Below are 17,260 nucleotides of genomic sequence, written 5' to 3'. Positions count from 1 at the left end.
ATAAAATAGAAATTATTGTTTCTTCCTTCACTTTTGTACATGAACTTCTGTAGCCTAGGACTGGATTAAGTTTCTGGCAGGCACATTCCCATGTTGACTCATGCTAAGCTTACCCTCAACTAAAACCATCAGGCAAAATTTTCATATATTTGGTATTAAGTCAAGCACATCCTGTGCTTGTACAGTTCATTTTTGGACCTAAAAGCAAGACTTCACATTTATTCCTATTAAGTTCCTTTATGTTTGATTCAGTCCATTGTTCCAGATGATTCTGTCATCAGACACACTGTCAACCCCTGCAGCTTCTTGGAATTCAAAATCTGATCAATGGTCACCATCAGTGATGGCAATGCTTAGCAGGCCAGCGTTAAAAATAAATTTTTGAAGAAAACTTATTTCTTGCAAGCCTATATTGATGGAATATTCATTAGCAATCTTTGGGTACAGTTTCTCAAATAGCTAATAATCCTTCTAGGGTTACATGATCTGGGGTATATCTCTCTGCAATAGCCACAGGATATCATAAGAAAATACAATTCTAATGTCCAGGAGAGTACCCCTACTCTTTGTGAAGTCCAGAGATTAGAACAGGGATTTTCAGCCTCCACATCATTGAGAGTTGAGTTGGATAACTCATTGTTTGAGGACGGGGACTGTCTTATGCATTGTAGGATGTGTAGCCATATCCCTGGCCTCTACCCAGTACACAGTGGTGGCAACTCACTCCCCAAACCCCCTCCAAAGCTTTGACAAACAAAAATGTCTCCAGATATAGCTAGATGTTCCTTGGGAAGCAAATTTCCATCCTCCATGCCTCCCCCCACCCCCCGAAGAACTGAGAATCTCTGTTCTAGACTCCGCGTTCCTCCAATCTAATCTAATAACTCAATCCACCAGTTGTGGCTTTTTTGACCTTTCCATAGCTATAGCTATGAATAAAAGATTCATATATATCACCAAAACAATTCCCTATCCGGAGTTAGATACATAGGCAAATTAAAACAAGATATGGAAATCATAAGAAAAATAATGAGAGGAATGATATAACTCTAAAATTTAGAGTTGAGGTTAGATTAACCCTCGAGTAAAACAGTTACAAGGAAACTGAACCTTCAAATTATATGATTTAAAAGGTAATCTATAAGGACTTTTGTATTTGGGTGCTCATCAAGGTATTATTTGGAACAGTGAAAAATGGAAATAGACTATACATTTGAAGACAACAGAAGATAAATAAATTGATATACTGATCTCACAGAATATTAGGCAGTCATCAAAATGACATAATTTCAAAACATTAATGACATGGGGAAATGCTCACAATATAATGGGAATTCTGTGAAAAAAGTAAGTATATGCAGTACGAATACCAAGTTTTCAAACAAAAAAAATAGTAAAAATATCATAAAAATATTAATAGTGGTTATGGAATTATGGTAGAATTATGCATGATGTTAATAATCTTCTTTACACTTTTTATGTTTCCAAAAATGTCTTAATAAACTTATCGTCTTTGTAAGTTTTGTGCCCGTGAGGGGATGGGGTGGGTAAAGATCCATATTCCCTTAGATGAGTGAGCGCCGGCAAGCGTTCCTCTTTTGTTTGTAAAAAGTGTGCAAGTAAGGTAGGATGCTTCAGAGAGGGCATATAAGAAAGATGGGGATGTTTTTATACTGGGTTATTCAATCCTCCCGGGAAAAAAATCTGTACATCATTTTTCATAGAATGAGAAGAGTTTAATCTAATGTTCCAGCTAAATCCTGTCCCTCAAACTCAGTGATTCTCAGGCTGCTGAAGAGTCCCTTTGGGTGTAACTATTAAGCACAGATTCCTGAACTCTAACTTCCAAGATTCTGATTCTGCAAGTCCGGTGTGGGACTCAGGAATTTTCACTTTTTAACAAGCTCCCCAAGTCATTCATTCTGATGCAGGTGGCCCATGGGCCATATTGAGAAACACAGCTATCTATAAGAAGTCATGTGTTTTGATTTGGATGAGTATTTTTTTCTTTTGCCTCTATTTTTGATAACTTCTTCCTGGTTATACACTAAATAGAATTGGTATGGACCCTCAGCGGTATGTTAGTGAGCTGGCTCTTTAAAAAAAACAAACCCAATTTACCATCGTCTGCCAGTTTCTGTGGTATAAATACTCCCACCATGACCAATTTCAAGCTACCAACGGTTTAGCAACCAGCTCACAGAATTCTTGAAAGCTTAATAATCATCTTTCATTAACTGGTGCAGGCCGGCTTCAGTGATATACAGTATATATTATATTTAAGTGCTTTAAACTCTTTGAAAAAGGAATATGTTAATGAAAAACTATTATATCTATGACAACTAGGATGAAGCAAGTAAGCAATTGGATGGCTTGAATCATCTTTAGGTAACAAATTCTAAATGTATTAGAACAAAAGACAACTTTGTGAACTTGTATACACTATTTCCTATTTTATTCTATTTTCTTTTTCCTGTGGCCAGGCCATGAAGAGTGATACATTTGCTGAGCTCTTTAAGAGTTGTGAATTGTTTCCAATGGATGATGGAGAGCCAAGAAATGGGACTGCAGGGTTGGGAGCGATGCCAAATGTTCAGCCTTCATTCCACCCTCTATGGTCTTCAGTCCCTGAGCTGTTGAAATACCCTTGGCCATTAATTCTACAGCACCCAACCATAACATCAACTTCTCCCACTTTTTCCCCTTGTACACGATTGAGACAATGTTGTCTCTAGGAAACCCACATCAGATGTGTTTTATGTGTTCATGTGCAGGAAGTGGCCTAAGTGGAGGCTAATAGTATAGTTCTTTCAATATTTTGACCAAACATATTTTAAGAAAATTGGACCTGAAGCCCATATAACCAGCTGAGGTGAATTTACAGTCCTGCTTTTAAGAACAAAACTCCTCAGGCACCTGCTTCCTGAAGGCAAAACCAGAAAGAAAATGAACTCTTGCTTAAAGACAACCCACCTTATTTTATGAGTTATCAATTTTCTAGCTGGCACAGAGTTCCCTAGTTACTAAGAGGAAACCCCCCAACCCCAAGCAAGTATTGAGCTGCAAAAAATGTGAAGTCTGCATTCTAGCAAATAGCTCAGTTTCCTGAAGAGGAGGCAAGAATGTGGTACCTCAGAAAGTCAAGTCAGGGGAGCAGTAAAGACCTATGGCATGGTCTCACCGCACAGATGTCTTTGCCAATAGATGCATTAAAATCTTAGCCTGAATTACATTTTACATTACAGGATTACTGAATCTTGGGCTATGATGGAGAATTCATCTTTCTTCTCTTTGGGGCAACTCTGACAGGTGAATAGTCAACAACAATGGAAAGCACTTGATTTCTTTTTTTCTGCTCCACTGACCCTGGAACTGAGCTTATCAACCTCTCAAAAAAAAGAAAGGACTAAATAGGGTTTTTTTCTTGCTATTGATAAAGTCAGCCTTCTCAATGGGAATAGACCACAAGATAGGGGTCAAAGGTTAACAGTTAGATACTCTTAGCCTGCTCTGTGCCAGAAAACACAATGAATAAGAAGTATGATTTTCTTAGTACACATGCTAGAGTATTAAAATAAGTACAAGAACTGACTTTTTACAAACGACAAGAACTATTATTACTAATAAGCAAGGAAAAATTTGCACAAATCTGACCTCAAACATGATCAAGTCAGCATCAAATACTTAAAATTATGTAATACTCTCAGTCTTTCTCCAGGCTTCATTTGGTTGTGAAGGCAAAGAATTTTCAGGAGAAATATGAATATTCACTTACATGTTTCAAAATCAGACATTTATACATCTACTTGGGATAAATGCCAGAGTTAACATCAAAGATATGTGAAGGACCTCTTGTCCTAATGGAACATTAAGTTCCTCAAATAGAAGAATTCAGCCCTTGCAAACTGTCATTATTTCAGTAAATGAAACCGGCCCTTTAACAGATGGGCAACATACTTTGCAACTTGCTGATGGCCTAATAAAAGGCACTGGCTTTTTAAAAATGAAGGGCATGTACTTCTCAAATTACAGTACCCAAATGGGCTTAGCAGAATAAAATTAAGAAGGTATACAACAGCTTGACAAAAATTAGGAACAGACTATGGAAATTTGATAGCTCTAAACATCAATATCCAGATGACCTTTTTATTAAAACAAAAAACAAAAAACAAAAAACTCCTTATTTAAACCATAGGGAACATATGTATTGATATAGTCAAAACTGGGGGTAGCACATCATGGAATTATAAGTACCGATATAATAAAAACATGAAGTTAGTTTCTTCTCAAAATATAATAAAAATTCCCTATAAAGCAGATTCCATTTATATCAGGTATCTCTCCTTTTGTATCAGTCAACCTTTATGCTTCTTAAAAAAAGATTTCTCCAGTTGACTGATGATATAACCAAGTTAATACGGACCATACATGAAAATAAAATAAGAGGCCCAGCATTTCTACTCACCTCTCACGTTCTTCTTTCATTTTTTCCAGCTCCTCTTCTCTCAGGCCACCATGCTTCAGAGGACCTTTCTGCTCAGCCTTTCCTCCCTTATCATCTTTCTTCTTTCCAAATCTAGTGAAACATGGAGAAGATGATTGTTAATGATAATTATGCTCTTTTCGTGGTTAATTGAAGATATTTATGAGATGAATTCATTAAACTGTAATTCTTTATTCTAAGCAGTACAAGATCATTTCACATAAAATGGAATTAAAATAAGATGCTGAGATCAGAAAAATAATACAGTTACTGAAGTCCCCTCCTTTTCCTCTCTTCCTTCTTTCCTTCCTTCTATTGACTGTGCAGTCTGCACAAAATCATGTGATTAAAGACTAAACATTTCAAACCATTAATTCAGTAGAGATTAAAGAACTGAAAGGTTGTTGTTCCCATATAGCTAAACACTGACCGACCTCCTAAATAGGCCTCCAGAGCTCCAGGTGGCATTGACATTGAAGATTAAACTCATGGGATTACATAGTGACAGTGCTGCAAGGGACTTCACCGAACACCTAGTTCAATATTCTCATCTGAAAATGAAGAATCAAAAGCTCTGAGAGCCCCTGGGCCTTGACCAAGACCACCCAACAAGTTCAGGGCAGGACTGGGATTAGAACGTGGGTCACCTCCTACACTGCACATTTTCCTTCAGGCCACATTCACTCTCCCATGTAGCCGCAGGCTTCCCAAATCAGCCCAGGGTCAGTGTGCTAAGAGCCCTCCTCGGTGCTTGGCATAAGTGTAGTTAACTGGGCACAGTGGTGATTTTATTTTTTTCCTCCAGCTTTAATGAGATATAATTGGCACATGAACACTGTGTAAATTTAAGGTGTAGAATGTATTGATTTGATACATTTATAAATTAGAAAAGAATCACCACCGTAGTATTAGCTACCACCTCCATCCTGTCATGAAGTTACCATTTCTTTTTTGTGGTGAGAACATTTAAGATCAACTCTAAGCAACATTCAAGTGCATGATACAGTATTATTAGCTATAACCATCATGCTGTACATTAGATTCACAAACTTATTAATCTTATACCTGGAAGTCTGTACCCTTTGACCAACATTTCCCATTTCCTTACCTCCCAACCCCTGATAACCACCACTTTACTTATTTCTCTGAGTTTGTCTTTTTTAGATTCCACATATAAGTGACATCGTACAGTTATTTGTCTTTCTCTGTCTGACTTATTTCACTTAGCATAATGCCCTCAAGATTCATCCAAGTTGTCACAAATGGCACAATTTCCATCTTTTTCATGGCTGAATAATATTCCATTGTACACATATACCACATCTTCTTTATCCATTCATCTTGATGGACACTTAGATTGTTTCCATATCTTGGCTATCATGAATAATGTTGCAATGAACTCAGAAGTACAGATATCTCTGTGAGATCCTAATTTCAACTCCTTGGGATATACACCTAAAAGTGGGATTGCTGGATTATATGATAGTTCTAGTTTTAATTTTTTGAGGACCCTCCACATTGTTTTCCATAGTGGTTGTACCAATTTGCATTCCAAACAATAGTACACTAGGGTTCCCTGCAATTATGATACTTTAAAAGAACATTGTGTTTCCTTAGCACTTTTGGGAAACTGAAACTGCACATTTGAAATGAAAAAAAAAGCAATTAATTATTGGTAGAAAATATTCATAAATGATAGGCATTTTTACCAATAGATATTTTCTTTGGAAGCAATCTCCCATAGTCTTGGTATTAACATACATGAAAAAATAAAATGACTGATGCTCTGCTGATAACCAGGGAGAAAAGTCACTCAATCATGCATAGTCTTCAGTTAAGGTAAAGACTCTTCTTAAATCTAAGGAAATCCCATGTGTCCCTTGTTTCTTATTAGATAGCTACAAATTTAACTAAGTGTGTGTGTGTGTTTATACCTTTAGCTTACTCATCCTAACTGTGATTCTATGTATGTATCTATGTATCCATCCATCCTTCCATCTATCCAACCTGAGGACACTTTTCAAATTACACATGTGCTGTTGACTGTCCCCTTCCCCTGCTCCCATCCCTCTCCCCTAGCCTCCCAACAAACAGTGACTCAGAATCTCCTCACACGAGGACCTGAATTATAAACTTGTAAGAAATTCCTGTCTTCATCAGAATTTCACAAAAATGGGTATATATTTGTCTCTTTCTGGATTGCGTTTCAACCCAAAGTGGAGGTTATTGGTCAAGAGGCAGCTCTGAGTATCACACATGGAAGATGGCACTGCTAACATCCATAGTCTTGGTGTTAGCCAAGTACAGAGTGCATCCTGCTTTCCTCAGAAGCCTCCCCCAGCCTTGACTCTTCTGCATATTTTTCCATTATAATTTCAATTAGCAAAGTCTCTTTCATGAACTTCCTCTCTCCCCACTGCCATCTCTCCACCTGCCTCTGCACCTACTTCAGTCCTTTTGCTGTATCCAGTCTAGTTTGGCGATCTCGGTTGATCAACCATCAGCTTTAACTCCATCATCCCCAGTCTTTCTTTTTGTTTGTTTGTTTTCTTCCTTTTTCCTGCCTCCTTTTCTGAAACTATTCCTTTTTCTCACTGAAGAAATGAACTGATCCCATTCATAGAAGTAAATAGGAAAGAGAGAAAAATACAGACAAAATATGAGAACATTAACTTGCAAATAATTCAGATTTGTTAATATATTCAAGATCTCTCTTTAACCTACAAAGCAGGAGATATCTAAATAATGTGTTTCCATGAATACATTCTTTAGCTTTTCAGACCCATGCAGAAGAGTCTTAGGGATCAACATTATTACTCTAAATTCCTTTATGTGAGAAGTTAATACTTTAGTACATCACTTAGAAAAATAATTTTCCCTCAAAATGTCACTAAATATAATAATACTGAAGCAAAAAAAAAATCAAAATTGTGGGGAGTGAGGGTAAAATAGTGCCTCAGGAAGCTGATGAAGGCAGAAGTGTTGCCATGATCTCTACAGATTTTAGGCTTGTTTTTTCTCCATGTCTCAAATATTTTCTTGTAAATTTGGAGGTTTTAGATTTTCTGAATGAAAGTAGTCTGATTTTTGAAGGGTAAAACTAACCTATACCCTAGTCGACCTTGATCTTTATTACCACAACCAACGTATTGTTTTTTCCTTCCTGCAGCTAAAATATTTCACTTGTACTGCAGTTTGAGAATAGCTTACTATTCTTCCATTAGAGTGGGATATGTTTGATAAAGAAAAGTAAGTACAACTTACTTAGTTGTAAGTAAATTCTGCCAAGCATTTTCTTCTAAGCAAGAACCATCAATAATAGTCCATTCAACCAATTCTATAAATATTATGTTTTGATTTAAAGTTCATGATCATTTATTAAAGTTTCCAGTAAGAAGGGCAGAAATAGCTGTGAAATGTATTTCATCAGACAGAGAGCAGCCACCAATTACCTTATTTTGTAAAGTTTGGGTAGGTTCAAGAGTAGAATTATAAGACAATAATCTTCAAAAGGTCTCCCACATTGTTAAGATGGGGAAATTGAAACTCAGAGAAGTTAATTGCCTTTTATTTATTAACACACTGAATTCTTTTTCCAGTTTTGCAGTGAGACAACTTAATTATCAGTGGTGGTAGTGGTGGTGGGGGGAGTTGGGAGAAAGCATCCATCTAGTGAATTTTACAAGCCCGTGTTCTCCTTTCCTGGCAGCCTCTTTGGGGGTCATTTCACAGCCATTCTTACTTTCACTGACATACAGAGAGAGGAGTTGGGGAGATTCAAATACATTGATTCATCTCCCCATTAGCTATTTTTGTGAGAAAAGTCATGCAGACTTAAATGGTTGAAATTACTGCTTTGCATTCTAGGGTTTCAAATAACCACTGCATTCCAGGCCTCCCATTATCTATTACCTAGGAAATTTGAGAGTTGGCCATTCTGGGCTAGATGCCTTAAGGAAATTGCTTATAGGTCAACCTTGCTTTATATAAAAGATATTTTCCTGAAGAATTCTGTGCAAACATATGGTTTTAATCAATGAAATCGTACTTTCCATGTACCTGGGAAGCCTGTTTAAAGAATCTTATGATGGATCTTTCTGTAAAGTGGAAAAATCACCTTTCAACATACTCTTTATGTAAATTTAGATTTTCATGAATTATAAGTTTGCTTAAAACACCTGTCCCTGTTCCTTTTTTTTTTTTTACCAGAGCACTTTATTTTTATTTATTTATTTATTTTTTAACATCTTTATTGGACTATAATTGCTTTATGGTGTGTTACTTGCTGCTGTATAACAAAGTGAATCAGCTATACGTATACATATATCCCCATATCTCCTCCCTGTTCCTTTTTACAGAGAGGTTATATGAAACAGCTTCATGGAAGACTGGCTTGCTTGCTTGCTTTCTTCTTTCTTCTTTCATTCATGCATTTGTTTTAAAGAATATTTATGAGGCATCTATTCTGTGTCAGACATTGCCATAAGTACTGGATGTAGGTTGATATTGTATTGGGATACAAAACCAGACCCTACCTTCATAAAAGTTACATTCTAACAGAGACAGTCACCAAACAAGTGTGACTATGTAATTGTAAGTTGTGAAAAGTGCTATGTAGGGAGTCAGGAGAGACGATAACAGGAAATTGATTGGTTGGGGAGTCTTTAATGAAGAAAATGACATTTAAACTGAGAGGATAAGGGTGAGAGATTCCAGACAAGCAAAGATGGAAGATAAGCCTTGTGGGTGAAGGAAAGAGGACATGCAGAGGGCATGAAGTGCCTGGTGACTGGTGAATCCCAAGCAGTGAAGGAAGGCCAGTACCTGAAGCGAGGAGAGCAGAGGGGATCCTTGCACAGGACTCAGACGGAAAGAAGGGTAAGGTCCATGGAGTACAGATCCGAGAGATACTTAGAGTTTAGTCTAAGAATAACAATAGGTCATTTCTTAGGGATTCAAGGAACAGAGAAGCTAGTAAGGAAACTGGTAGATTTAAAGACTTGGTAGTGGAGAAACCAAGTCATTTTAAGCAGAAGTGATACAATGTGATGTATACTTCATAGGACCATCCTGGCTGCTAAAGTAAAAAAGTAGCACATAAAAGCAGGAAACTGGCTGGGGAGGGCTACAGGAGTGTGGGTGAAAGGTGATGGCGGCTTGGGTGATCCGTGGCTGTTGAGAAGACAGTGATTTGGATGTGATGGGTCAATGGAGAGGCATCAGAAGTTCACTTCTAAGCACGGTTATTTTAGTGTGCCTTCGGGAAATCCAGATGGAAAAGGGAGAACAAGGATAAAACAGCTAGGAGAGGAAACTAGTTTGTTTATAGAACTGATAAAGGGGAAGTGGAGGAGTTCCTGGGTAATTAATTTATCAGTTAATATGAGGCCGCATGTATAAGAGAAATGATTCCTATCCATAAAATGAGATTTCTTGGTAATCTCATTATAAATGAATAAATCAAAGTAAATAGAATATCCAAGGTGGAAAAGAACCTCAGAAAGGGTTATAGAAAAATACCAGAAACAGACTTCACCTGTGTTGCTATTTTGCCTATGTAGGGGAGCCCTAAACAGCTATCTGGGGAAGTAGAATTTAATCATGGTACATTGATTCATTCATTCCGTCATTTACTGAGCAGCCACTACATATCATATGGGTTAGGCACATGGAATTTAACCATTAATAACATCAATTGTTAGGAAGATCTCTAACTCTTCAATCCAATTAATTAAACAGGGCTCTAGCATCCTATTGTTTTCTATACAAGAAAGATATTAATATAATTCTTAGTATTTATTCCCTAATTTCTCAGCAAATATTTTCTTGTTTCTATTTCTTTCCTTGAACTTTCTAGGTAATGATGACTTTCAAGTCTTTCCCAGATTCCCAGGCACCCTGACAAACAATTCAAATTGAAAATATGTAGCTCTATCTCTAGCTTTTTCCACATCTAGTCTCTCATTTAATTCACTTCTTAATTCTGCTAAGTAGTATCTGTCTACAATTTTCCTCCTTGATCCCATTGGGCAGTTTATGTAATTATTAGCAATTACTCTTCCACTTAGCACAGACTGTCTGAAAGCAATCCTGAGCAATGGCTTAGGAGGACTAAAAAAGTCAGGCAAGGAAAAGTTCAGACACTCTTATTCTGAATTAGTGGTGAGCTATGAATCCAAGGAGAGCTGAAAGTTTGAAACATAATGTATTTCTCCTTCTACAATTAGGAAATATCTTTGGGTGTCATTGATGCATTTGGAAAAGGCTACAAGACCCACTTATCAATAATATTAAACATAGAAATCTATGGAATGAAGTCAGATGTGAAAATGCACAAACCTCACAGTCATAATATTTTCTGGACTTGGATAATGGTTTATTCTCCCTGTAACTAGTTCACTTTTAAACTACACATGATATTGTCTTATCATTGTATAAATTATACAGCTTGAAAGAGCTCAAGCAAAATATGGGGGCAGAGAAGTTCATAGACCTTTGACTACGTTTCCATAGTTTATTCTGAAATTCACCCATAAAAGGTTTCTGTTGTCTGATATATTCCAAATTGGGTTCTGAATTAGCATATGCACATGCTGACGAAATTAACTTCAGTGTATTGCAATCTCATATGGTTTTGTGCACTTCAGCTATTGCTTCTAAAATGTATGTCACAAATGTCTTTACTTGTTTACCTCAGATGGTTCCCATCATACCTAAGAGTTAATGAATCTGATGAAAATCCAGTGAAAATTGACCACAGAGTTTTCTTCCCCTCCCCCCTCCCTGTTTTTGGTACCTAAGGGCGTTGCCTACTTTTATGTTAATATTGATAGAAGAATGTACAGATTTGTGTCTGTTGTAAATCAATCTTGACGAAGAAAGAAAAAATATTCTCATTTTACTTTTAGCCTTCCACGGTATGCACTATTGCCATGGTTAATGCCTGTGACTTTTCAGGAGGGAGGTGGAATGCTCTAAAACTCAGTATGCTTTCCCCAACAGAGGGTGGTATTTTAAACTCTGTAGGTCCACCTCATGGCTTGCAAAAGGAGGTAGGGACTTGCTTTATAGAAGGTGTTGGCAAGCAGAAACTGAGTGGTTTCATGCTTCAGTAACTGAAAGAACACTCAGTTTTAAAAATCTTTCTTGTTAACGCTAACTGGATCAAGGAGTTGAAACCCTAAAAATAAGATTTCCAAGTAAAATTTTAATTTCTGGCATACTGTTTAGACACTTATTTTGGGTGTGTTTATATGTTTCCAAGATGAAGACAAGCTATATGAAAACAACAAACATGTGTAACCCCACTGATATCTTTATCTACTACTTCCTTTGAGGTCAACCTTCCCACCCCTCTCCCCTTAAATAGCTACTTTCCTCATTCCCAGGATGTGATTCCTAAATTGGTGGTCATGACTCCCCTTCATTCCAAAGCAAGGAGTCTTCAGATCTCAGATGTGTTGATGTTTGTTTTTAGGATTGAAAAGCAGGGAGGTCCTGTAACATTCTAGGATTTCTGCCTAAGTGGATAAAACATCTGCTGGGTAGAGTCTTAAGCAGCTCTCTGGCTCAATTCAGCTGCTGGGAATCCTTGAACTAATTTGCTTTCCCAGACTGAGGCGCTAGGAAACACAATGGATTTGAAAACACCAAGCACATTAAAAATAATTCTAGAAGGTCCAGAAAGTAAAGCAAAATGCACATCACCAATAACCTCTCTTCCTAAAAATAAACAAACAAGCAAAAAGGGCCTTGGAAGATGAACTTGTAAGAACCAGTTAAGGAATTTGTGAGCCACTGGACAGTTACTTTTGCTGAACATTTTTGTAGTGAGTGAAAACTCGACTCTGAGATTATTAAAGCAGCATTTTGTTAGGAAAAAAAGGAAAAAAATATGACAAAGAGGCCAGAAATTAAAGTTAAATGAAAACAAGCGTGAATGAGTGAGTGAGAAAGATAAAGATACTAATAAGGTATGATTTTCAGATCCACACAGGGACTATAAAAAGCTTATTAACTGTCACTACTACACTGGGTTTTAAGTTATTCCATCCCTCTGCTTTCCAGAAGACGAAATACTCTTCAGGAGCACAGTGAACTTTGAATAATTGCTTTCATACGCGCTCACTAGCTTTAAGACATTATAGGCAAGAGCCATGGTGATTCAGACTTAAATGCTTCTGATTTCTGGGAAATATTTTTAACGGGGGCATTAAAGAAATAGATCTTTTTGCATTTTTATGTTTTCTTAATAGTTAGAAAGGTTTTTCTTTTCATTAAATGTTTACTTATTTCAAAGCAGCAGAATATGTGGCTTCTTCCTTTTTATTTTTATTACTTTTAAGTGGATCTTTAAGTGTCTCTGAAGGCTGCTTGAGTGCAACCGATGGCCTGCATAAAACCCTAATACTGATCCAAAGAGACCACATGGGGAATTCAGACTTCAGACAACAGCCAGATAATTTCTTCTCATCTGGGTGCCCATAGCATCCCCTTTATCCTCCTTCCTTCCTTTTCTCTATCTCCTTTGCCCCAGAAACCCAAAAACTAGTAAAGGAAAGAGTGTTCTGAGACCAAGTCACACTTTGTGCCCACCCTTTTTTTCTACCAACTGCAGGCAGTTCCCTAGCCCCCGTGACCTTCCCGAGGTCAACCTGTCATGGCTTACTCCAGACTGACCACGGTCTCATCCTGCAGAAGGAAATCTTCCCCCACAGGAAACATCTCTGCCGTCCATTCACTGGCAGGTGGGAGCATTTCAGCAAGCTGCCTGGGAAGGGAAACACTGACTCGTGTCAATGAAAAGAAATCCAGGGAGGGCGAACTAAAAGCTCTGTGGAAACAGGTCTCATTTAGAGTCTTCAATAAAATGTCAAATACAACTTATTCCAATGGCACAAATTAACATACGGGTACTTCGTATAAAGTCCATTATCAGAAAGAACAGATGATGGTGCCTAACTCATTATGTGGAAAGAAGAACAAAAGGACAAGAGTATTAAGAAATGACTGTGTCCTTTGTGTCTGTTTGGTTTGGCTTTTGTTTTTGGTTTTTTTGTTTGTTTGGTTGGGTTTTTTTATTTGTTTGTTTGGCCCAGTGATTATGCAAAGGACCATTTTAAAGGGAATCCAGGATGTTACTGCTCCATCTTCAGAAGTTAAGAGAAACAGGGCACGATTTCTCTGGAATTCACCTACACTAAACAAGAATAAAATGATTGAGCTCCAGACCTAGTCTAATGGGAGTGAAACTTATCTTTATAACTCTGATTAAACAAAAAAAAAATTATCACTTCTTTGATGCTCAAATTAGCATCTTTTCTCTAGCATACGGAATTAATTAGTGGAGTGACAAAAGAATTAGTCCATGTAGGATCAAAGCTGAAATCATATTTATCTGGAATTTAAAATGAAGAACACACAGCCTTATCCCTCTATAGCTCATGTAATGTTTTTTCATGTTCTCTATATTCTAAACCTTCTGCGTGTCACATAAAGTATAACTAGGGCTTTTTTTTTTCTTTTCACATTCTTCTTCTTCTTTTTAATATATAAAATTTTCCCTGAAAAAAAGGCAGTGAGAACATCACAGAATTTTTTTTTCCTGGGTGTGGGAAACTTTTTCATTGTGCCATAAAAATCTTAAATTAGGTGGTTTTTCTTGTCAAGCATTTATTGTACAAATACAAAAGAAGCAAAATAATTAATGCACAATAGAGCTGGTAAGAGAGCCTTAAACAATAGAAAAGAGTCATTATATTGATTCTTAATAAGTGATACTAAGTTTGAAACTGCTCTTAAAAGGTAGAAGTGCTCTTAACTTTGGACTTTTTTCCTCCCTTCTTCTGTAGAAGAAAACGTAATTTTGATAAGGAGAATTGTTGGGGGTTAATTTCTAGGCTGTCTCAATTCACTAGAATGAATATTTAATGTGCTTTTTTTTTATGTGCATAACATTTTCACTAAACAAAACTAACTTGGGTGGGCATGTTTATCTTTACCCAAGATGGGATAGAAAGTGGATTCAGGGAGGGGATCCTGAGACGTGGAGGGCTTGTGCTGATGCTAGCAGCTATATTTGGAGTAGGGCACTATTTTTACCATTGCTTAAATGTGAGCTCCTCAAGGGCTAGGGCTGGGTCTTTATGTGTTTCTCTTGTTTGCATACATGCAATCATGCATTCATTCAGCAAATGCTTGCTCAGCACCTACTTTGCGCCAGATCCTCTAGTGGATGCTACGGATACAAGTCAGTTCATCAAATATGGTCTCACTCTTCTTGCCTGATGCATCATAAAAATTCAACAACCACTGTTGACCTAAATTAAAGGTCAGGATTTCAGGAATTATATCAATTGTTTTCATTTTTTATAGCCTCTATTCTAGAAGAAGGACCCAATGGTCCCTCATAACTCAGCATGCTATCCCCCCATAAAGCTCCAAAGTGGAAGATACTCTCCCTATGAATGCATAAATCACCCAAATAGCTTAATTTACATGTGATGGCTACAATCTAGTCACTGCCCTGGATGTCTACAGGCACAGCAAGACCAAAGAGGTGACAGACGGATACTCACCTGGTAAAGGTCATGAATACTGGGCTATCACATGCCATGGGGGCATTGAGTCACCTTGGGTTTCTATCTCATGATGACCAGTTCTTTCGTGTTGTGCAAACACTCTGTTTAAAAACACCAGGCTAAATTCTAGAATAAAATTTAAACCCAAAGCTGTCATTAAAGATGGTTAATCTGCAAGATGTCATCTAGAAAACACATGTCTATCTTGTATTTAGGCTTTTAATTTCAGAGTTTCAGAAATTGTGACCTCTTTAATCTTAGGTTTCAAATAAAGATAAATGTGAGGTAGTTGCTGGGTTCTCTTGACACAACTCATCTTTGTCATTAGTTCACTCTGTCCTTAACACAATTTCAAATAATAATACCTCTGTCTGTACCTTTCTCTCATAGACGCGTTCTTTTGGAAAAAGAAGTAATTTAAAAAATCTGAGCCCTAACTTAGTTGGTAAGGCAAGGGATCAGATTTCAATATTTTTATGTTAGATTTAAAGTGAACTAATATCCCTTTTTATTCACTAAGTCCCTTAAGAGTAGACCATAAAACTGAATTGATTCTCAACTATGAATAGGCTGGGAGGAAAAAAAAAATATATATATCTATCCTGAATGTCTCAAGTGAAATTCTGCATTGCACTTTGACTCTCCTAGGGCCAAAAGTCACAAGTCTCATGAAATGTCTCAAACCTGTGTTGCCTGCAAGGGTCTGTACTTATTTTTAAAAAGGCTAAAAACTCCCTTTCCTTAGCTTTCTCGATTTTTAAAACTTGGAACCCATAAATAAGATAGGGTTGCCAACTACAAAATGAGGAGTAATTTATTATTTTAAATAGAGTTGCTATTTATTCATTGACGTGCACAGGGAATATTATAGGCATCCTCCAGGTCGAGAACATCTTATACCAAAAGAAATCGGGCAAAGTAATAGTCACTCCAGAGCCATGGCGCAATCAACAATGTTTCCCTTTGTTCAGAGGGGACTGGACAAAAGACCGGAGGAATAGGCTTCCCATGGGATTTTAATACAGTTTTATAAGAATGAATATAATTTCATTCTCCAGCAATATAACATCACTAAAGAAAATATACCCAGGATTACACAGCAAGAACAATGTAATTTCTGACAAGGTTTTCTAATCACTTGTAATTCAGAAAGAGCTATTACTAGTAACACACAATCACAAAGTAGGCTTTCACCTGGAAATTCATAGTAGCTTAGCACAGTGATGATTTACAATTTGACCAAAGAAATCAGAAATTGATTTATAGTCTGTCCAAAGCATCAGGCTCTTATTTGCTTGTCCACTAGACTGTGAAACTACTATTCTGCTGTGTAAGTATATTTTCTTGTTCCTCCCTTTCCTGTACCAATGGTTAATTTTTCCTTTCTTCAACACCACAGATAATTCCCATAAATTCCTAATACTATTCTACAGTTCAAAATGGCTGCCAGTGTTCTCACAGAATAAAAAAAATAAATGCTAGAAATTTTGTGTACATGTAATTAAAGGCATCATCCTATAAAGTACATAATTAAATAAATCAAAGGTCTGAGCCTGTGAGTAGAACTTTCCAGATGGGATTTTTGGTGAACATTTCTTTAAGAAATGTAGGCTATTCAATCCAGTGAATTGACCTGAGGGTGTTTTCTTATCTTTGGGGCTATTTTAAAATATCAGATCAATTTTGGATCATATCACATAAAAGGAATGATATTGGAAACTCTACTTTTGCCCAGCTATGCATTTATTCAGATGACAGAGGTGCCGCGTAATCTGCTACAATGCACCGGCAGCCTGTGTTTGTGTGGCTTTGGATGGACGATACAGGGCACACCAGCAGCAAAACTCAGAAGATGGCTGAGTTGGCAATCATCACCCAGCGCATCTGCAACCTGTATTTGGCTTTGGATTTAATGCCTCTGGCCTCCCCAGGTTTAGAATTTCTAAATTTCACCATGTAATATTGAAGTGACTTCCAATAACTAATCTTTTTTACAAACATTACAGTTATATTTGATTCTGCAGAAACCCACAGTATTTGTGTTTTTCATTTTGGAAGGTTATTTGGAAACCCAAGCCAATATATTATTTCAAGTGTGACTAAGCTGTTGTCATTCATTTTACATCAGCCCTAACACTCTCTAGGACCCTTCCTACTGAGTTCTATAGACTCACTAATGCAGTCAATCCACTGATGG

The 17,260-nt window shown here is 37.0% G+C and overlaps 1 protein-coding gene across 1 annotated transcript in view; it reads right to left on the bottom strand.

Moving 5' to 3' along the window:
* Positions 1–17,260, bottom strand: part of PARD3B (par-3 family cell polarity regulator beta) — a 1,042,097-nt gene that overhangs the window by 224,328 nt on the left and 800,509 nt on the right. Inside the window, 1 exon segment of the mRNA XM_036858752.1 lies at positions 4,466–4,576. Within this exon segment, the coding sequence (XP_036714647.1) occupies positions 4,466–4,576 (111 nt within the window).

This window comes from Balaenoptera musculus, chromosome 7 (assembly GCF_009873245.2).
Source record: "Balaenoptera musculus isolate JJ_BM4_2016_0621 chromosome 7, mBalMus1.pri.v3, whole genome shotgun sequence".
Lineage (NCBI taxonomy): Eukaryota > Metazoa > Chordata > Mammalia > Artiodactyla > Balaenopteridae > Balaenoptera > Balaenoptera musculus.
The sequence above is the reverse complement of the archived record's forward strand: the minus strand, read 5'-3'. Positions and strand labels throughout refer to the sequence as shown.